Source organism: Camelus dromedarius, chromosome 6 (assembly GCF_036321535.1).
Source record: "Camelus dromedarius isolate mCamDro1 chromosome 6, mCamDro1.pat, whole genome shotgun sequence".
Lineage (NCBI taxonomy): Eukaryota > Metazoa > Chordata > Mammalia > Artiodactyla > Camelidae > Camelus > Camelus dromedarius.
This window is the reverse complement of record NC_087441.1, coordinates 74,488,223-74,510,825: the sequence shown is the minus strand read 5'-3', so window position 1 is coordinate 74,510,825 and position 22,603 is coordinate 74,488,223. Positions and strand designations below refer to the sequence as shown.

At 36.2% G+C, this 22,603-nt stretch overlaps 1 protein-coding gene across 1 annotated transcript in view; it reads left to right on the top strand.

Moving 5' to 3' along the window:
• The window catches only part of LMBRD1 (LMBR1 domain containing 1), a 99,299-nt gene that overhangs the window by 28,955 nt on the left and 47,741 nt on the right, over positions 1 to 22,603 (top strand). Inside the window, exons 4-8 of the mRNA XM_031455941.2 lie at positions 814 to 911; positions 3,248 to 3,315; positions 9,315 to 9,403; positions 11,877 to 11,950; positions 21,007 to 21,132. Coding sequence (XP_031311801.2) covers positions 814 to 911; positions 3,248 to 3,315; positions 9,315 to 9,403; positions 11,877 to 11,950; positions 21,007 to 21,132 — 455 coding nt within the window. The remainder of the gene's footprint in view (positions 1 to 813; positions 912 to 3,247; positions 3,316 to 9,314; positions 9,404 to 11,876; positions 11,951 to 21,006; positions 21,133 to 22,603) is intronic.

The following is a 22,603-nucleotide window of genomic DNA, read 5'->3' as shown; positions in this document are numbered from 1 at the left end:
CTGTTTTTCATGAACTTAAGATTTATGCAGATAAATGTAAATGCAAAGAAGATTTTAAGAGCAGGTTTCTTAGGTAGATTTGTTAAATCTCAAAAAGTCTTTTATGTTGTTTTTGTTGTTAAATTTATCTTTAGCTGTTCAAATTTTGAGTTCTATATTGAATTAAAAGAACTATTTTGACTGACCCTGGTTGAAACTATCTCGAATCTAATCTTTTAAAGAGAATGAATAGTCATTCCTGTCAGTTAGCTTCGACTCTAATTGCTGTTTCGCTGTTCTTCCTGCTTTTTCTCTGTCTTGATTTGTTATAAGAACAGTTTCCTAACACTGCGTATTTTAAGCTTAGATTGGAGGAATTATTTGTGTAAAAGGACAGTATCAATGATAGCCGTTTCTTTAACTTGAGTGACTGACAAGTGTGTCAGCTGTACTCACTCCTAAGCTGGGGGAAATACAGAAGTTAAAGCTTGTTTAAATGAGATGCTTCACAGAAAGTCCTTAGCACTGTGGTGAGTACGAAGTAAGTGCTGGGATGTTAGCTGCCACAATTTTATCGGCATAGTTACTATCATTATTATTGCTAAAAATTGCCCCCTGGTTAACTTGAATTATGATTCGTTATGTAGTGATGCTATTAATTTCTTGGGACAGGGGCCAGAAAAGGCTGATTTGGACATTGCATATACATAGGAAATAACGGGTCTAGGGGTCAGATGTTGGGGTGAGTTTGGGGGGTGTGTGTGTATCTATATGAAACAATTATTAGGGTCATATGTATTTATTACAACTCAACTTTACTATTTCTTTCCACAGCCTTATATTCTGTTATATTATTCTGCGTGTTTTTCTGGATCCCCTTTGTCTACTTCTACTATGAAGAAAAGGATGATGATGATACTGGTAAATGCACTGTAAGTAGCTCTATTTTAGAGGTCTCAATTTAGGGGGAGAAAAGGTTATTTCCTCTTTTTTTTAAAGAATGATGTGAATTTATTCTAAGGCAGTGTTGTTTAATAGGAATATAACATTAATCCACCTGTGAAATTTTAAATTTTCTAGTGGCCACATTGAAATAAGTAAAAAGGAACAATTGAAATTGTTTTTCACGATCCATTGCATTTAACGTAATGCATTCCAAGTATTATTATTCCAAATAGTGAAAAACATAACGAGATATGAAAGTTTTTTCACACTAAGTCTCTGAAGCTCGGAGTGGATCTTACACATACAAGCACATCCCGCTTGCAACCAGGCGTATGTCAGGTGCTCAGTGGCTGCATGTGACTGTTGTTTGGGAGCAGTTGTAGAGCAGGCATCAGCAGACTTGTTTCTGTAAAAGGTCAGGTGGTCAATGTTTTAGGCTTTGTAGGCCTTATGATGTCTCCGTCCCCACCACTCAACTCTGCTGTTGTCGTGTGAAATGTGGCCAGAGACAGTCCTCGGTGAGCATGATGTGAAAGAGGAGGGGGCTGTGTGTGGCCCCCAGGCTGTGATTGGCTGACCCCTTGTCCTAGGACCTAAAAGAACACATGCAGACTGTTCTTGCTAATTCAGGGCACCGCTGATGCAGAGCCCTGATCACAAGGAGCGCACATGCATGTCCAAGTCTGCAAACCAGTATCACTTAAGTATTGATATAAAATTCTTCACTAAAACATTAGCATGTGGAATTCAGGAGTATCTTAAAAGTACATTAACGCAGTATAACTGAGTCGGGCCTGCCTCTCGATCACCTGGGTGGTTTAGAACCAGCGCATGAATATATAGTAATTTAGTAGGTCCAAGGAGAAGCTGTGTGCTGAAAGGTATTTGTCAAAATCAAATACTTTTTTCTGATTTCAGGGGAAAAAAGCAGCATAAAAGAAATAAATGTCTTTGGTCTTTTTATTGGGTTGTGGGAATTTGTTTCATACTTTTTGTTTTATATTTAAAGACAAAAACAAATGTATTCACTCAAAAGCCAGATTTATGCATAACCGTGCTTATTAAAACCTTAACAAATTTGCTTTAAGATCATGAGCAAAATACATCAATGATATTTTAAATGATTCCCAGAGTGGTAAATTCCCAGACTGATGTGTTAGAGGGAAAAATAAGATGTTTAAATATTTATAAAGAAAGTCAAATTATTATTTTTAGATACTGTGAAACTCTGTATTGGAAAACCCAAGCTGCGTAAGGCCAAGTGGCTGGTTATAGATGCAGTGTCAGAGACTGAACGTGGGAGACACTTTCTTCTAAAGCACATCTCCGCCCCCTTTTGGTTGACACTCCCTACCTTTACTTTAGGTACTTTCCTAAAGACTCTCTCAACTTCCTTGTGGACGAGAATTTATCATATGAAGCATAAAGTTAACTTTTAAAAGATGATTTTTTTTAGAGATTTCATTAGGCTGAGAGACAAGTAATGTTTTTTTTTTCCCCCTCACTGATTTAGCTTCTCTTTTGAGATGAACTTTTCCGTATTTAGAATGTCCAGCTTATGTTTTTCTTTATCTTTGGATTACATGATGGGTACCAGGCAAAAGCACAGGCTTTGAAGACCTGAGCTCTTGGTTTCAAGCCCTCGTTTAATCACTTACCATCTGTGTGACTTAACGGCAAATTATTTAACCTCTGGACCATTTTTCTTCTCTTTAAAGTAGGGATGGGAACACCTGTCTCAGGGGTGTTGTGAGAATGAAATGAAATTAACATGTATAAAGTTTTTACCATGATCCTGGCATGATGTGTGTTTTATATACTTCTATGTATTTATATAGATACATATATATTTTACGTATTTTATGTGATGTTATATATGTATATGTTTTATATATACATATATATATATATACACACAAACACATATATAGATTAAATATTTATTATAATTATTACTTAACCCATTTTGGTGAATTGGGATTGGGCCATTGTAAATTCTGATTACTCCTTGTTTTGAGAAAGATTTCATCAAATATTCTGATAATTTTACTAAAGATGCCCAGTGAAGAATTAATTATGCCTTAGGTGTACTGTTTTTCACAATGTCTAGCCACTGAAAAGATTTTAAAATCTAATGTAGCTTACAAAGATACTTAAGATGTGGTATATAGATTGGTTTTCTTTAAATTTTAAGATTTTTTTCAACAAAAGAAACTTTATACAGTTGCATATAAATGTACATTGTATATGAAAGCAGTTACACTGTAGCAAGAAAAGTTTATATTTTAAAGGTCTTACGTTTTTTTCTTTTCTTGACATCTAGCAAATTAAAACGGCACTCAAGTATACTTTGGGATTTGTTGTGATTTGTGCACTTCTTCTTTTAGTTGGGTAAGTCTTGAATTTTTTTTCCTGAAAATGGAAATAGCATTATTTTAATAATAATAATAATAATAATAATAATAATAATAATAATAATAATAATAATAATAGACTTATTCAGAAAAATCTAGGAAAGACAACAACAAAATCCAAAAAAAAAAAAAAAAGAAAAGAAAATTTACCTTTTATATCAGCAAAAGGAATAGGTCCATCATTGACCTTTTGGTCTGCAGTGCTGTATCTCAATCCTTTTTATGTGCTCAAATCATGCAGAGTGCCCCTCCTGCCATGCACCCTCCATGTTGTAGGTTTACACAAGTGTGATTAGACTTTATGTAATTCTTGGTAATCTACTGTTTGACATATTGCCAGCATCTCTTGAGATGGTAAATGCAGACCCATCAATTTTGTTTGCACTGCATTCTCTTCTTAGGATACGACAGTTCATTGGGCTGATCTTCTAGTGGTGACCCTTGGACATTTATATTATAATGTTTGCAGTTTTTCCATTTTTATAAACAACGCTTTGATGAAAATCCTTGTCTGTACATTTTTTTCTGATTTAACGCATCAGTCTTTAAATCTTTGAATTAATCTTTATCATTGAGTTACTTTCTTAATGCTTCTTCAGTTTTTATCTACTAATATCAATACAGTTTTGCACACATTTTTATGTTTAAAATTTTCTCTTTGGAAAACATTTGTCCTTGTTAATGGAAAACATTTGTCTTTGTTAAAGTAGATCTTGATTATTTTATATGTTAGGAAATAGATGAGGTGCTAAGCTTTTTCAAGTTTCTGTTTATAATTTGATCAGAATTTTCAATGAATAAAAAATTGTATTTGATAAATAGAGTTTCTAGTGGGAATAAAATTGGTCAGTAGCTTTTGTGGTTCTAGGAGTTCTTAGAACCCAAATGTTCTGTAGTTAAGGCATTATTTTTAGTTCCCTGTCTTGATGTGTCAGGAAAAAGAGTACTTATTGAAATGATATTTTTTAGTGGTTTTGCTATTTATTTTAGCTCTTAAATATGTAGATTTTAAAGTTTTTTTGGGCTTTTTAAATTAAGCCAGATCCAGTTAGGTGAATTTGCTTTGTTAATGTCAGGACCCCCTAGCTGTAAACCTAAATGATCTGGAACGGATCAGCCAACTTTTCTTAGAGGGTAGATACTGTTTTAGGTTAGGGGTCCATGTGGCACTGCTCAACTTTCTTCCTATAGCTCTGAAGTTGTCATAGACAATTCAGAAACCAAAGGACATTACTGAGTTCCAATAAAACTCTATTTACAAACATAGGCAATCAGTGGTTTGACAGCTCCAGATTTAGAACATGATGGAGAACCATCAGTAAAACCACAAATCTTTACAGAATCTGGAGTATCTTTTCTCAGACAGAAGGGATCCTGAAGTTTATCCTGAAACCACCATGTCTTGCCTGGGTTATTGCAGCCACTTCCTAACAGACCTCGTGCTTCTGCTCTGTCATCCTAGCCCGTCCTGTAGAATCCCAGAAGTCTCCTAGCCTTCCTTTACTTTATCTCACCTCTGTTCCCTGCAGTCCCTGCTGGTGTCATCCCATCTCTTTCCTGTCTCCTGCGGACATCGCTGCTGAAATCCGAGGTCCCTCCCACCCTAATCACTGTGTCAGGTGTTGTTCAGCCACATTCTTAGAACCTGCTCTCTCATTTTTTTTTTTGCAATCTGCATAGGCAGGTTCCTTTTTCTTAACTTATCTCTCTCCTCTCACATTTTACTGTAAATGGTAAGGAATGACCAACCTGCTCCTTCCAACACTTTGCTTAGAATTCTCCTCAGTGAAATACCCAGTTTTATCTCTTACAAGTTCTGCCTTCCATAAAACACTACAAAAGAATTCAGCCAAGTTCGCTGTCACTTTATAATAAGGATCTCCTTTCTTTCAGTTTCCATTAGCACTTTCCTCACTTCCATCGCAGATATCCCCAGAATGACCTTTCGTGTCCGTATTTCTACCAACATTCTATTCGCGGTGAGGGGTGTATTCTCAGAGATGACGGAGGCTTTCTCTGTAACTCTCCTCTTTTCTCACTGAGTCCTACCCTGGATTGCCTTTAACCTCCACATTTTTTATCAAGTCCCTTCAAGGCAACTTCGGTTTTCTCTGGCATGGAACGTCAGAATTCTTCAGGCCCCTCCCTGTCACTGGGTTCCAAAGTCATATTCACATTTTTAGATGTTCATTACAAAGTAGCAACCCACTTCGTGGTACCAAAATCTTTATTAGTCTTCTTGGGCTAACCTTAGTGAAAACCACTGTCTGGGAGCTTAGACAGTGGACACTTACTTCTTCACAGTTCTGGAGGCTTAAAGTCTTGATCAGGGTGACAGCAAATTTGGTTTCTAGTGAGAGCTCTCTTCTTGACTTACAGATGATCGCCTTCTCCCTGAGCCTTCCCATGGCCTTTCCCCACTGCTAGCAGTGGGGAGAGAGAGCTCCCCTGTGTCCCTTCCCTTTCTTACAAGGACACCGTTCCCACTGGATCAGAGCCTCACCCTTAGGGCCTCATTTAACCCTAATTACCTTCCTGAAAGGCCCTGCATCCAAATACCATTCACCCTGGGGGTTAGGGCTTCAGCATGTTAATTTGGGGGGAGGGGACACAATTGAGTCCATAACACACAGAAACTGAGTTGCTAAAGTTAGTGTGGAATATTTAAAGAATGATATAAAAAATATAATGTGGATTTAAATCCTCTCTCCCTCAGTACCAAAAAAAAGTATAATGTATTTCAAGTGTTTGTGCTGATAAGTGACAGACCACATAGGTTGACTCTAGGTCTTATATACAGTATTTAAGAAATTTTGAGTTTTAAACTGCTGGGCCGTTGAAAGACAGTGAAGACGTGTATGTATTTGTGTGTGAAGGCATGAAAGTAAACAGGTATGAGTTTGAGTTGCAGCAGTGGGAAGGATGCATTGAAAGGGGCATTTGGAGGAGCTGGTCGGGGAAGTGAAGTGTGAGCTTCAGACCGGGAGCCCCATTACATTGCCACCGCAGGCGTTCAGGTGAAGATGAGGGTCTGAACTGCAGTGGTTGCAGAGAGAGCAGAGAGGAAGAAACAGATTAGCTAAATTAGATTAGATAAATCTGACTCTGTGATTGAGTGTAGGAGGAGAAAATCTTATTTTCATTTCTTCTGAATTCATCGTTTCAATTTCATAATGAAATGCATGAGTCCTCCTTTGTCTCTTCCTGGAGAGATACTGCATATGAAGCCAATTCCGAGTCAGGTCGCGTGTACAATATTTTGTACAAATACACCTGTACAAAAAAAAAACTTTTTCAGTCTTACTGTTGTTAAGAGTGTAAGGGACATTGGGCTAGCTGTAACCTCGTAATCTTAGGGGTTTCTGGTTCTTATGTGGATCTAGGAATGTGTGTCTTTGAGAGCTGAGTTTCTCTGTATTTGTTTTTTGTGAGGGATGGAGATTAAGAAAATATTTGTACCTTCCTACCACACAAATCTCATCGCACCCTACTCTTGGTCACTTTGGGATTGTCACCATGTAGTAAATGCCTAATGACTGCCTAACGGCTGCCGCATCAGAATGGGCGTGTCCGTGTTCCAGGCCCAGCTGACCGAAGGGGCCTCTACATCCGGTGGCAGGTGCTCCTTTCTCTGTCCGGTCTTTGTCTGCGGGGCCGGTGTACGGCCAGTGAACATTGCTGTGCCCCCTCCGGTCCTTCCAAGGCTGAGATGCCATCAGGCAGCAGCTGCTCTGCCCTCGTCTTGCCCGACCTCGGCCTGTTCCAGGGGAGAGCCTGGTTCACACGGTCTTCCAGATGAAGGCCCAGGTCTGTGTTGATTGGTTACTGCCTTTGACACCCTGGTGGTTAAACGTTTTGAATATCATTGCTCAGGATGTACAGACATACTTCGTAGTGATTCTTTTGAATCCTGCCTGTGGATGGTACTCTTAGTTTATGAGAAGATACCCTGTCTGTCCCTGGGATCACACCATCCTGGCACCAGGGTGGCCGAGGAATCCGCTTTGGGTTTGTGCTTTTGTTCCCACCCTGTTCCTGCCTGAGGTAGTAGTGCTGAGGTGTTAGCGCCCCGCTGGGCTCTTCAAAATAAGTATTTTCGTAATGTCATTCTGACACTAATTTGGGCCATTTAACCTTTTTTTTTTTTTTAAGTGTTTGGGGTCATGTAAAGTTTCCCCTGGTGTTATTCTTTGTTAAATATTTCAGCTGCTAAGGAGCGCTGCTCAGCGATTTGACCATGAAAGTGTCATCAAGGGCGAGAGTTAATTTTGTTCTTCTGCAGGGCTGATCCTTCGATGAGCTGAAACTGGTTACAGATGCTGAATGTTCTAAGTCTGAACGCTGATTCTAGATATTTTTAATACTTATTGCTATTTTAATAGTACTCTAGGTGATATTTTGTACAACATAAACATTTTTCCCCATATTCACAGAAGTGGTTCTTCCCAACTAACAAGTTCAAAATATATGTTTCAATATGTATTATATATACATATATAATATAAAATTATAATATATATAATATTATATATAAAATACACTTTTAAATATATTATTTGTGTAAAATACATATAAAATACAAAAATATATTAAAGTATGTATAAATATAAGGAACTAAAAAAACTGGTCAGTTAAAATAGCGGAATATTATATATGGATAGTTTTGTCTTGATTTATATTTTTGTTCAAATGCTAATATATAAGTTAATACCATTACAGAAGTGCAATATTGCAAGAATTATTTTTTTCTTGTTTGATTCCCCCTTACTGCTTTTATTTAATTGTTTTGGATTTTATAGCCAGGGCAACAGATAATGAACTTTCTGCATTTATTGCTCTATCCTTGTGAGCAATCACTTTTCTCTCTAAAAGAAAGTGAGAAATAAGTCTCCAGGATTGAGAAGAGTGTAGTAAACTGATGTCAGTGCAGATAGTTAGAAGTTTAAATAACCTGTGACCTGTCTGATAATATATCTTTTTATAAGAATAGAAAGTATCAGTAGTACCAAGGAGTAAAGGTTTTTATAATTTAAAGAATTAGAATAGTTACTTTGTTTTACTAGCATACATTGTCAGAACCGGTACCGTAATACGTGGCTGAACTCATTCAGTATTTCCTCTTTACAGAAGAGGATACATCTTACCACTTTGCTTACAGTTACACTTAGGTTGGAAAGGAGGTCGTGTTAGGGTTACTTGTCACGTTCCTGTTTGATTCTCCACACATATGATCCAAGGGATACCCCACCCTTTACCTTAATCTCTCCTCTTCTTGTTTCTGAGCTAGATGATGAAGTGACTTTCTGTCCGTCTGTCTGTTTTTCTTTCCCTCTCTCCCTCCCTTTTTTCTTTTCTTCCTTCTTTCCTTTCTTCCTCCCTTCCTTCCTTCCTGTCTTTCTTTCTCTTTCTTTCTGAGCTACAGATTGAAAAATAAATAGAAACTACTTGCTTTCATTATATGTATTGCACAGAATCTTGAAAGATACAGAAAAATACTAAGAAGGAGGTAAAAATCACCCCTGATTCTACAATGAGATATTTACTGTTAATTCTTGTGTATTTCCTTTCTGTTCTTTTTTATGCACATAAACATATTGAAGTCATTACTTATATTTGTATTCTGTTCTACTGACATGATGAAGAGATTGCCATGGCCTTTCTGACCATCTTGAGCCTGTGTCTCCTTCTCAAAATGGTTTTAAGTGTGAAAAATAAAATACACAGGATTACAAAGGAAGCTATTATACTGAGTACAGTAATTGAACTATTAAAACAAATCTGTGATGTAGTAAACACATAGATGAGAAACTTCTCATGCCCTTCTGTACATGGTGCACATCTAATTTCCTCATTCTTTTGGGGGGAAAAGTTGATCCTTGTTTTAAAAAAATACTAAAAATTGAGTTTCAGGCCATTTCCTTTTATTTGACCTTTTGTCTTTAAAACCGTTAAACAGAGTTATTTTCTCCTTTGTAGTGCTTTTGTTCCATTGAATGTTCCCAATAACAAAAATTCTACAGAGTGGGAAAAGGTGAAGTTCCTGTTTGAAGAGCTTGGAAGTAGTCGTAAGTATTCTTTTAACAAAAATTAATAATAATTCATATTTCATGACCTTTGCAACTTTTTTGAGGAAGAGTCTATTTTTACACTGTTAAGACATAATTTCACGATTCTTTTAACTTGTGGTTAAAAGGATACTAGACCAATTAGGAGCTTTTGTTACTGAGGCACACTTCGAGCCATCTAGTAGTATATGGCTTGTCTCTTGACTTTGTAAAATTACCATATTGAAAAGAAAATGTAACCCTGAAAGTATTTTAGCAATAAAAGTCTTATAATTTCTATGTGGTCTTTCATTCACTTAGGATAATACAGAATGATATGTTAAAGAAAGGTGCCAGATACTTATTTTTATTTTTAGTTTTTAACTGAGAGAACCCTATATTGCTGTTTGATCATGATTAAGTAATCTTTTCATGGAATATAAGTTAACACAGGTTTTGTGTGGATGAAATAATATTTTATTATAAATTTGCCTTACCAAAGATCTTGGAATTGCTTTGCTAGAAGTTTTCCTCTACCTAATCAGCATGACCTAGGTTTTCAGAGGGGGAAAAAAGCAGACTTAGGAAGTTAGCTTAAGAAATTTGCATAGTCATTGAAAAGTATACTTGGCACTAGAAACTGATATCAAATAAGAATGTGCACCTTATTACTCAGAATGTCATGTGCATTTGAGCATAGTAACTTTATTTTCAAAGAAACCTAGAAAACTTATAAACATTATGCTGAAAATTTTTATTGCTTTTGCATTTATTCCTTTTAACAGGTACTGAATGTTCGTTGATGAGCTTTTTTTTTTTTCCTCTTTACTCAGATACAATATTAAGCAATGATTAAATTAAGTCTTGGAGTCTTTGCTGTACAACTTCTTAATTTTCTTACTTTCCACTTAAGATTTCATCTTGTAAATTGTGGTCCATTAATATCTTGCTGATACCAGCAAGAACCAGGATAGCAGGCCTGGCATCGACTGATGCTGAATTGTCAGGATTTATGCACCTGATCCCATCGCTGAGAAATAAATTGCTTCTTTTCCTGCAGTTAACTCCTTCAGGCCTCTTGAGTAACCAGTCTTCTGCCCTAGACATTATCCTCTGGGCTTTGCTAGTCTTTGAGTATCAGTATAATTTGAGTCAGTGACTGTATAGGTGGCATTATTGTAATTGCTGTCATTTCATTCCCTTTAGGGTTAACATTTTAAAAAAATCTCAAATCTTAAACACCACATTTTAGGGTACATTTTGCTTATCACTAATAGTAATATTAAGTTTTTTGAGTGGCTAAGAATGTTAGCAGAATACTCCCATTTTATCAGTTCTAAGGTGCACATTTTTACACGTTTTCATCTCTCTGATTTGGTGATACATTTTATAAGTGAGATTACCTTAAAGTTGCTATCAGCCAAATGCCAGACCTCTCCTAGTCGAATGAATACTTCTTGTTGATATTTAGTAAAATGAAGAAAGTAACAGTATCAGTGTCTTTGATTTGATAAAATGTAATATTATAGTTAAAAAAAATTAAGGCTTAAAAATTTGCTTTGCGTAGCTTGTTAATAATATGCTCTTTTCAAGTGTCAAGTTTTAAAACGGAGATGTGAGTTTTAAGAATCTAGATCATTCTAATTTCATTATTATTATTCATGAGAAGACTGATATTGATGCATTAAATTAATCAAAATTATATTTGGTTCCACAGGACCTGCGTTTAAACTAGATCAGTACAGGTCCAATAAGACCTGTATTAAAACTAGAAAAAATTAGTATTTACTCCCATTTAAGAATATTCATATTTGCAAAGTCTTTCTGCATTGTCTGGTATGCTTAGCTGAAACTGTCACTCTCACGCCTCACTCACTGGCTTTCCTGTAAGTAGTTTCCTAAATCTCAGTGTTAGCACAGTTTCCCTGATTTGGTATTATGTTTGGATCTATTTTCTATTTGTTTGCTGTTTTTTTTTTTTTCCTGCTAAAGGAGCATGCTAGCTCCTTTCAAGTTAAAGAGTGAAATAAACTCTAAGATTTCAGTTTTAGGCTATATTTTAAAAACCTATTTGAAAATTAAGAACAAAGGAACCAGAAATATCAAGATTGAGGGCAGAGGGAAGAGTCAAGGTCAGTGGGATTCCTATCATGTCGTCTCTCGAGGTCTGCCATTGAGAAAGGCCAGGAGGTTTTTTTGCCAACTTTGGGGCATCTAATATTTTGCGGAATTTTTTTTTAGGCTCAATAATTAGTAATTTCCCTCTTTAATTTTATAAGGTAAAGTAAAGAAAATCTTAGTCTGAAGGATCTTTAACAAAGAGCTCTTTAAAAACTCATTTCCACTTGGAGTTAGCACTTTAAGGAACAAGGTAATCCTTTGGGTTTATTCCTTCAGAATGTGTAAGAAACTCAGTTTTTATGTTCATATTGATGTGTTGAAATAGACGTTTGAATAGCTAAGACTTTTTAACAGTGTTTTTCTTCCTTTGCAGATGGCTTAGCTGCCTTGTCATTTTCCATTAGTTCTCTGACCTTGATTGGAATGTTGGCAGCTATAACTTACACAGTAAGTGTAATAGTGATAGTTGAGTTAAAATTAAAGAATCACTTGAAGCATTTTTTTGCTTTATTTATGTATTTAGTTTAGCTGTTTTCCTCTTTAATATTTTAGTGCTTCATTTTTCTTGGGTTTTCTTTACTCAAGAGGAGGGTAAATTTTTAACTACTTAGTCATAATCATTTTATTTGTATCTGTGAAATTTAATATTTAGAAACAAATTCTATAACTTATGAACGTTGAAGTGGTTATATACTATGCAGTAATAGATGTAGTGATTTATAAGCATATTAAATGGAACTCTGAACCATAGATCAATATCCGTTGGTAGGTTTATCCTGTTTGGGGATATAGAACTTTAAAAATCAGATATTTTACATAACTTGATTTTTCTCTGTATAAAGAATCTAATATTATACTCTCCAAGACTTTGATTTTTTTTTTTTTTTTTTTTTTTTTTTTAGTCTTTCTGGGAATGGTATGATGTGAATTATAGTAGCCTGACAAACTTGTGTACCAGCTGCTTTTTGAGATTTTTTTGCTTAAACTATAGAGGAAAAGCCAGTAATAAATGCTTCTTACCTGCTTCCCAAAAGAGAGTTGTGCAGGAAGCTTTAAATTATATGGTATCTTTTTCAGATGAAAGGAGTTTATCTTTAGAGCATTCTTGATTCTTGCAAACGTGGAAAATACTGGTCTTAAAGAAAACATTTTTGGATATTGTTCCAATATGTCTTCCTTTAGACATAAAAGAAATGAGCTGTTAGTGTGATAGCAGAATCAGTTTTGTTATACAATCATTCAAGTGTCACAATGTATAATAAAAGTCTAAAATACATGCATTTCAGTATCTTTTTGGTTCTCAGTTTTATTACTCATTGCCATTTTTGCTTTTTTCATGTATTACTACACAAGGCATATATCAGTGGGTAATTATCCTTCCATCTCACAGAATATATGTACAGCATGTGAATTGTCTTTTAAGAAACATTCACTAGTTAATGACACATTAAGAGTTGGATCCGGACTCGAATTGCTATTCTGTGACTGATTTGTTACACTGATCTTGGGTTTGTCTTTCAGCATTCCTCTATCAGTGTCTTCTGCATTAAATGGGAATAAAAAAATGCCTCTTAGGGATTTTTGAAGGTCAACTGATACTTTTTGTAAAAGTGCTTTGAAAACTACAGAGAAATGAGTATGTAACAGTCAGTGAAAGATTACTCAGGAGAAATAAATGGAAAAAGAGGAAACCAATATGTAAGGTCATCACTGAGAACTGTGAAGGACCTGGGATTTTACCCTCCTTCCAGCCTGCTACATTTTCATGGATGTTGGTCAAAGATGCAAGTCTTCTGGGTCAGAGACAGAGAACTTTGTCCCAGTCACAACAATAGCAGTAGCCTCACGGCCAGCATTGTCTGGTTTCCTGAGTCCCGTGTCGCACCGAGTGAGACTGTCACATGCAGAGGAGCCTTGCAAACGTTTAGGGAAGCTGAGTCTTTATAATGGACAGTAAACGTACCTACTCTTGCTCCAGAGGAGGACGCTGTCTTTGTCTCCCGAGGCCATTAGCTGCGCAAACGTTCTTGAAAAAACAGTGCTGGAGGAAAGGGCAGTTAGTGCCCGGTTGGCAAGTTGTGCAGAAATGAGGGACCTGTGGAGAATTGCCCCCCCTCAACCCCATCGAGTACTGGATGCCATGAATATGTGGACACGGGGCAGCTGCAGAAGGGGACAGACAGTGGTGGAGGCTGATCCCAATGTGAGGTCAGCAGTAGCTTCTCTAACCTTTGAGAAGAGACCTGACTGGAGTGAAGGGCCAGGCAGCCATGAGGGGAGAGGGTAAGTGCAGGAGTCCTGGGGTTGGCACCTGGGCGATATATTCAGACGGTGGCAGAGAGGCAACGCCAACCTGGCTGGAGCTCGGTTACCAAGGAGGGGGGGATGGCCGGGGCTGGGATGAGAAGTAGCCAGAGGACATGTTTTATATAGAGCACCTTATAGACCTTGGTTAGGAGTTTGAATTTTATTCTGATGAAGATTAGAAGCCACTGGAAAGTTTTAAGTGGAAAAGTAATAGGATCTGACCAACATTTTAACAGTATTACTCTGGTGGGTCTGAGTTAAAATAAGCCATGGGGGTGATAAGTAGGAGTGGGGAAAATGTGTGAAATTATTAAAACCCTTTGAGCAAGGACTTCCCTGTGGGAACAATATTATTGTAAAGATGAATATTTCAAACTAATGTAATACTTTATATTCAAATTGAAACTGTGAAAATTATCTTTTAAGCAATCAATTAATCCAAATATAATACTCATGCTAACTTAGTTAAGGTGTCTTTAGAAGAGCTTTACTTTCCTCGCATGGAGAAGGCTAGGCTGACGGACGTTGATAAAACAATTAGAGGACCTTATGACGTGAACCAGAAAGACATGGAAGAGACGCTGAATAGGTAGGGAGGGGCCCCTTAGGGGCTCAGACCAGGGCAGAGGGTCTGCTGTCGCAGCATACCAGGTCAAACTACGTAGGCGTTATATGACGCGTTTCCTAACGTAGCATAAACAGTAAAATTACGATCCTCGGTGGAGAGGCTTAATTATAGATCCCTCTTAAGCCCATGGGTCCCTTGAACTACTTTACCATCTAGATTTACTCATCTCTGAAATGGGAATAGTGTTTAATAAGGTTGTGAGGATTTAATTAAACAATTCACCAAGTCTTGGAATCTATCGGCCACTCCATACATAGTCACTAGTAGCTCAAAATGTTGCATATTCAGTTTTATATGGTTCAAGCTTTAGACCCCACCTCTCTCCTCTTGCACTGAAAGGAAACCAGATGTTAACAGCAGTAGTATCGTGATCGGTGAGAATGTGAATTATGAAAAGGTAAGTAAGTTAAAGAGATGTTCATGGTTGGGTGGTAGTTAATTTGGGGTGTGTGAGTAGACAGATAACCATCATTTGCGCTGCAAAATATGCTTGGAACTCAGTGGGAGAATGTTTTACTACCAAACCACAGCCTCACCAGCATTGCTACGCAGGTAGGATAGAGAAAGTCCTATGTAAGGGGGGCCGGGTAGCATGATCTGCAGAGCTGAGGACTAGTCATGAGTGTGGGTCTTTATGTGAAGTCTGACTTCTGAACCCTAGCTTCCCCATCGTAAAATGGGCCAGTAAAACTTATTCAGACTTTATTAAAAAAGAAATTGAAAATCCACTGTTTATCAGTAGGTGGTTTTGTTACAGATGGGTGGTCAACAGCACTGGTTATTTTGCTTGTGAATGTAAGGTTTTCTCCTAGCTTGTTATGGAAAAGCTGGAGAATTGGGCTTTTCTTGGTGAAACACGGATGAGGGTATAGGTATTCATGGGAAGCAGAAGAGGTTTAATTTTGATTAATGTACCCAAAGTGGGAAGTTTAATAATTAAGAGACTTTGACCCTGAGTACAAAGAATTAATTGCTAAAGGTAAAGTCATGTCTGTTATAGAACCTGTAACTATGAGTAATGAGACTAGAGAAGTTTTTGAAATGTATGTGTCAACTGAGTGTGAATTTCTTAGTTATGTTATTGTTTAGTTTAGACACTAGTTGATTATTTAAATTTTACCAAGATTGTATCCACTGTACCAGGTCTTAAGGAATAGCCAGATAATGGGGCCCTCGATTTTAGGAGAAGAGTGCCAAACAACACGTTCTCTTGCCTGTTGTTTTCAGCTTAAATCCAAAGGGTATCTGCTACCTTTTTGATTAAAAAAAGAAAGAAAGAAATCTCTAGGCACAAATATTTATGTAGACATTTAAAATTTTTGGTGCCACCAGCTGGGGAAATACTGAATAATGCTATTTTCATACAAAATGTATCATACGGACCACTGCAGTGCCTATAAAGCAGTGACTACTGAACTTTTAATTATGTACACTTACCAGTTAAAAAAAATTGAACATGTCTTCTAGGAGTTTCTGAATTATATATATATAAAAATATATATATGCACATTGCATATATGCTTAATCCATATAAATTTAATATAAATATAAAGTAATGGATTAAGGAAAATTAAAGTTGTAAATTAAGGATTCAAAGGTAGAAATAAGTAGAGCAGTGGTTCTCAATAATCTTTGAAGACAGAAATCTGCTTTAAAAGTTAAAGCATGTGATGCTGTGTTTCACTGAGTCAGTGACACCAGTTGTAAGATGCACTTTTCTTTTAGGTGCCACTGTAAGGGAAGGACCCCTGCCCAGGCTTTCTTATCATTTATAATTTTTGTTTCATATTAGAGCTTTTTAGACTTATCTAGTTAAAAAATTGTATCAGTCTCCTGCATACAAAATAAGGAAAATATAAGCGAAATAGATTGGAAAGATATTCCTGAAACTTCACGTTTGGAATGAGTCTTCTGAAGCACTTTTTTGAGTTAGTTATTCCTGTCCATGTTTCATTATCCAAGATTGTCTTTTGTGCTGTCAAGAGAATTGATGATATAGCTTTTCTCAAGTACTCCACTCTTGTCTCTGGGATTTTCTTAAAAGCTGCTAACACACCCATTGTGTACATTTAAGCTGTTTTTATTATTGTTTTGTTATTTCTTCTCTTGCTGCCTAGGGAGCAGAATACAAGATGGCTTCTGCTTTGAGCGTCTTCCTTTCTTAAGCTCATAAAGCTTTTGATTGTCGCTTTGCAAGAAAATAGGGAATCCTGCTCATTGTTCCAGTGTGTTTTTACTTCACTGTTTGCTCCTCTTTTCTCTTTCTGCGTACACATTAACTTTCTGCTTCAACGTTAAATCGTAGTGCTGGCTTATAAGACCTTGTAAGTGGCAGTTCAGCTCAGTAGTTGTACCAAGAATGCATGTCACTCAACTGAAGAGGTTACTATAATGTGACGAGTTATGACCAAACTTGTGAGGGTGCAGGTAATGATAGCGATGTCATGACTTCTGCCTAGCCAGTGATTATAAGATGCATCTGTATTCCACTTATGTTAAATGTGAGAAAAAAATACATACATTTCTTAGAAGGGAATCTTCACTGAGTACACATTAAGCGAGTTTTTTCATTATTCACAACAGCGGTATAGGTCCTTGAGTAATAGATGTTACGAATATATGCAAGATGTTTATTCAGTTTACAGGCAGTGCCTGGCACTGACCTTTTTCAGTAATCCAAGGCTCGTAAGTTGGAAACTCATCCTACATGAAAGAGAGAGATGCGGGGAAAAGGTGCTGTTCTAGTCTGGGCAAGAAGGTATTAGAAATGTTTGTAGTTTGTATATATTCTTTCAAAACATTTGGATTTTAAAATATAGATGGTGGTTTATTCTTGGAAGTAGAAACAAAGTTGATGGCAATGATGGCCGACCTAGAAGCATTTTAAATGATACACTCTCTTCAGCCTTGTTGATTTTCTGGTAATTCACTAGAGGGCAGTAGTAAGCAATAAAAGTTTTCTGTTTCTGAAAAGGACAGTATTCATACATTTTGTTTTTTGAAGAAGTCGTCGTCTAAGGTTAAATTCAAAAGACTGTTGTTTAAAGATCTTAAAGTTGTAATGATTAAATATTTTTATATAATTTGTTATGTCAAGTTGATCATAATCTACATTATGGTTAAATTGTCTGATAATCATTGAAACTTAAACATGCAATCCAAAAACAAGCTAAAAGCTAGGTAACCATAACAGTTATTACTTTCTTTTACTTGTTCTCTTCAGACCATTAATAATTCACAAAAAGATGCTGTACCACAAGTTGGTACCAAGGACATATTTTTATTTAAAAACATTTTTACACTAAGCTGTTTATTTAAGCTATAGGAATTCAGTTAAACTTTTCTAATAAATATATAAATTCCATGTAAGGAAACAAGTTAGTGTGAATAAAGAGCTGTTAAAATTTTTTTGATTATTATTTTCTTAGAGAAGTTATTTTATTAATTTAATACATGTTTGTTCTTAGAGTAAGGGTGGGAAAAAGAAAAATTGAGACCTAGTGTCAGATAATCTACTGTACTTACTAATTTGGCTGATAAATCTGTATTGTTATGAACTTTTTAAGTAATTCTGATTAACTAAGTTTAACAGATTGGGTGGTAAAACAAATATGCAGACCAGTTATGTTACAGTGTTCTGTACATATAATTGAGTTATAAGCAAGGCACATTTACAAATCAAGGAAGGCTTCTCAGACCTGGTGTAATTAAACTGAGACATGAAGGGCTTTGGGAATTGCTGGTGAAGGAGGCTGAGGAGGTAGGCATTTTAGATGCCAGCATTACAGGTACTAAAGTACGGATGCTGGGCAGAGCCTGACCTGATGTCCTGTAGAACTAGAGTGATTGAAGAACAGGGAACCGCTGAGAGGCAGGAGGTAAGGGTGGGAGGGATCAGGTCTGGAAGAGCTCTGTGTGCCAGGATTAGATAACGGTGTCTATTCACAAGTCTGGGAATTCTACCTCTCATTGAAAGGAAAAAAGAAAAGCAAAACACCTTTTTCAAGCAATCTTTCATGAAGTTCTAATATATGAAAAATAGATGAACACAGCAGAATTGCTCTGGTTAAAATAGCAGCCGGTGCCTGCAAGGCTCCCTCTGTCTCAGCTCCTGTCGTGGCCCTAAAGGCACCTGCCCAGACTCCTAGGACCTCCTGCCAGAACACTTAGAAAACTACCCTTGTTAGTCCTGGAGAATCTCCATACATGTTAGAGGAATGACATAATCTGACTTGAATGTTAGAGGAAGATCACTTTGGAAACAGTGTAGAAGATGGATTTGTAGGGAGTGAGACCAGCAGACCAGTTAGGAGAATTTAGATGACCTTGTATTTGACATTAAACTCTAAATAGGGGCCGTGTTGTTAATGTTGACTGGAGTAGCGGACTCCTTGGGAAACCGTAGTGAGTACCAGGTTTAGCTTATTTAGAGACCCAGATCCATCCAACACAGACTAGCAAGCTCTGGGATAAAATAACCCTAGTTGGAGGTGGTTGGAAAGATGGAGAAATACACTTGGGCATAACCTGGCTTTGACAAAATATTTTTGCCCTTGGCAATAGCCAAGGTTGTAAAAAGCAACATGGACTTGTGTTAAAGTGAGATGTGAGTGTGAAGAACCAGTCAATAACCATTATGTAGTGCTGTGTATTCATCAGTCTCACGTGTTGTGTTACTGTTTTCAGTAATATTTAAAACAGGGAGAGGACGACCCTACAGGCAAAGGGTAAAGAGCTCTGGGATCTGCTGGCTTCCAGGGGCTTCATTCTTTACATTTTCAGTGTTTGGAGCATATAAAATTCAACGTTAAAAATACAACTTTAAACCTGATCGTGTTTTTCCTTTTTATATTTTACCAAGGTTATTATGAGTATCATTTTGACCAGAATTTAGTTAGAGGAAAATGACTCTACTCTGTCCAAATTATATTTTCTTCGAATACAAACAGAACCTTTCCCCAGCGTCTCCCTTTTGTTTTTGGATCATAGGGAAATCACCAGAACATCAGCTAATGTTTTAACAATATTTAAAATGCAATATTTTAAGTATTTCACCTTTAGAAAATGCAGGGATTGGCATATCGGGTAATAATTTCAGCTAGTTAATTATCTGGATACAACATGCTATCGAGTTGATATTATCTGATAGGAGGAGTTGATTTCTGGGATCTTCTTTTAGTTCATATTCTTAATTAAGATTAATTAAAAATCCTTAATTAAAAACAACCCAGATATATCAGAATTTATGCTCTGCTGTGGTCTAATCAATATTTAATCAATGTGTAAAGAAGACTCAGTGAAGAATATTAAAGTGATTAAAATTGACACTAAAGGTATTCAGGGTCATCCTGGAGTTGACACCAGGTAGCACAGAGCACGAGAGAAAAGCTGCAGGATCACTTAGGATATTTTGGAGTTGGAGGTTCAGCCTAGGAAGTAGCATTTCTCACTTATGCCCACATTCATTGTCTTGAAGTCAGTCTCATGGCCCCACTTAACTTCAGGGGAGACCGGCTAAGGTGGTCTGGCTGTGTACTCAGAAAATGAAAAAGGTTTAAATATGTCATGTTGCATCGCTGTAGAGGCTGTTCCTGCAACCAGGAGATGGTAGTTGACAATTTTGCTTCTAAGAATTTAAGGTCAATGATGATTTTGAACAATGGTCACATGGCAACTGCCGTGAAGAGTTTTTAATGGTTTTTAATGGTAAAAATTCACATTTGGGATTTCAAAATTTGTAGATACTGACAGGCATATACAGAATAGATAAACAAGATTATACTGTATAGCCCAGGGAAATATATACAAGATCTTGTGGTAGCTCATAGCGAAAACAAATGTGACAATGAATATATATATGTATGTTCATGTATAACTGAAAAGTTGTGCTCTACACTGGAATTTGACACAACATTCTAAAATGACTAACAAAAAAATGTTAAAAAATTTCACATTTGGGACTGGCTAATATAGAAGTGGGTAAATATAAAATAATAATATGTTTATTCTTAATGCTGATTAATATTTTAAAATTTCTTATAGACTATTTAAAATACATAGCAAAAAGATTATAAATATTTAGAACTTATAAATAAACTGCATACAGATCACTGATATGCTAATCAAGTAACGTGTGCATTAAACTATGTACATTTTACTAAGGGTTTTACTATATATACTTGGAGAAAATTATTTTTTTCCATAGACAATAATTCTATAAATTGTTTTTACTGATTTACCTACTTAAGTCCTGATTAGCCTGAAGTTGTGATTTATTACTTTGATAAAGTACTGCATTTATGTTGATTTTGTGACTTGTCCTTTGAGGAATGGGTATTCTCTGTTCTGGGAATAGTTAGGATTACAGATGTCTTGTATAACTAAATATGGACTAAGTAAGAGAATTACGAGACTATATAATCATATACCCTATTCTTCAGTGACTGGGCCCCTTCACAACCACTTACTCTTTTTGTAATTACCTTAAAGGACATTTTTCACCTGAAAATCGCATATGGTGTGTTTAGAATCGTATCACTGAAACATGTTTTCCTCTTGTCTCTCCTAGGCCTATGGCATGTCCGCATTGCCTTTAAATCTGATAAAAGGCACCAGGAGCGCTGCTTATGAGCGTTTAGAAAACACGGAAGACATTGAAGAAGTGGAGCAGCACATCCAGACGATTAAAGCAAAGGTGAGTTGGTGTTTTGCTGTGCCTGGGGAGCATGAAGTGCTTGGTCTCTGAGCGGCTTGCTGTTGTGACTTAGAAATTGGCCAACCCGTATTTTAACTTCGTTTGAATTTTTGTTCAACATATCAGTAAAGAACCACGTCTCTGTTTAAGAATGTCTTCTGTGAAATGTAGGACACTGACAGCTGGAGAATTTTTATCAGGTTCTCGCAACTAAACGTAAGAGTTCTACTTACCTATGATCAAGATCCTGCTGATTCCCAGGTATCCTGAGTCCATGTGTCATATCGGATTTTCCTGCATCCCTTGTGTTCAAGTTTTATGTGCTAGTTGAATAAGATTACATGTAACCACTTGCCAACTAAATGTACTTCTAAAAACACAACAAAGTTTTTCTTCCTCTGTCAAGTATTAGGTAAACCTCATTTATAGGACAGAGATAATAATGGGAAGTTTTCTGAATTATTCTATTGAACTATCATAATCCCGATACAGAAACTAGATGGTCATAGCACACAGAAAAGAAGACTGTTTATATACTGGTCTTTCTTATGAAAGTACAGGCAAATATTTTAATGCAAATAAAAATATTAGCAATTCAAAAACTAGGCTGTATTAAGAAAATATTTCATAATTATCAGATCAAGTTTATCCCAGGAATGCAAGGATGTTACGTTAGAACATATATTAAAGTAGTTTAATATACTGAGAATAAATGAGAAATAAAAACATCTTAATAGATGCCAAAAAGTGTTCGGTAAAAGTCAATTTGCAGTTACGATTTTTAGAAAAAGAGCCTTACCAAATTAGAAGAGAAGAAACTAAGAAATGATGAATGCAACATCCTCATTACAGTCCTGGAGGGCCTAGTCAGATAAGAAAGAATGTAGGTGAAAATATGGGAGCAAGAGGAGAGAAAAAGGAAAGTAACTTTTATTATTTGCAGATACCATCTGCCCAGAAAGTCTGCAAGAGTCAACTGACAAACTAATAGAACTAGTAAGAGTTCATCAAGGTGCCTGGATACAGACGCACAAAAATCACTCATGAGTTGGAGGATGTGATAGAAAATGATCTCATGCGCAGTAATTGCCAGCTGTAAAATAATAAGAAATGTCAGGATCTCCCTGGTGAAAGTTATAAAATTTATTGAAATATGTAATGGAAGACTGAAATAAATGGAGAACTTCATCAGTTCCTAATTGGGAAGATTCAATATTGTAGAGATGACAATTTTTCATAAGTCCAGGTAGAAATTCAATACAGTCTATGAAAGATAAAAAATGAAATTTTCATAACCTTCCTACCATATAATAAAGCAGATTCTGAATTTAAATCAGATACAACATTTACAAAATGTTAGGAGAAAGTGAAAATTAAGTTTCATCCCGGTGTGTAGAAGACCTTTCTAAACAAGACTCAAAACCCAAGTGCAAATTAAGAGGTCGGTGAGTTTTTAATTTTTATGCTTTAA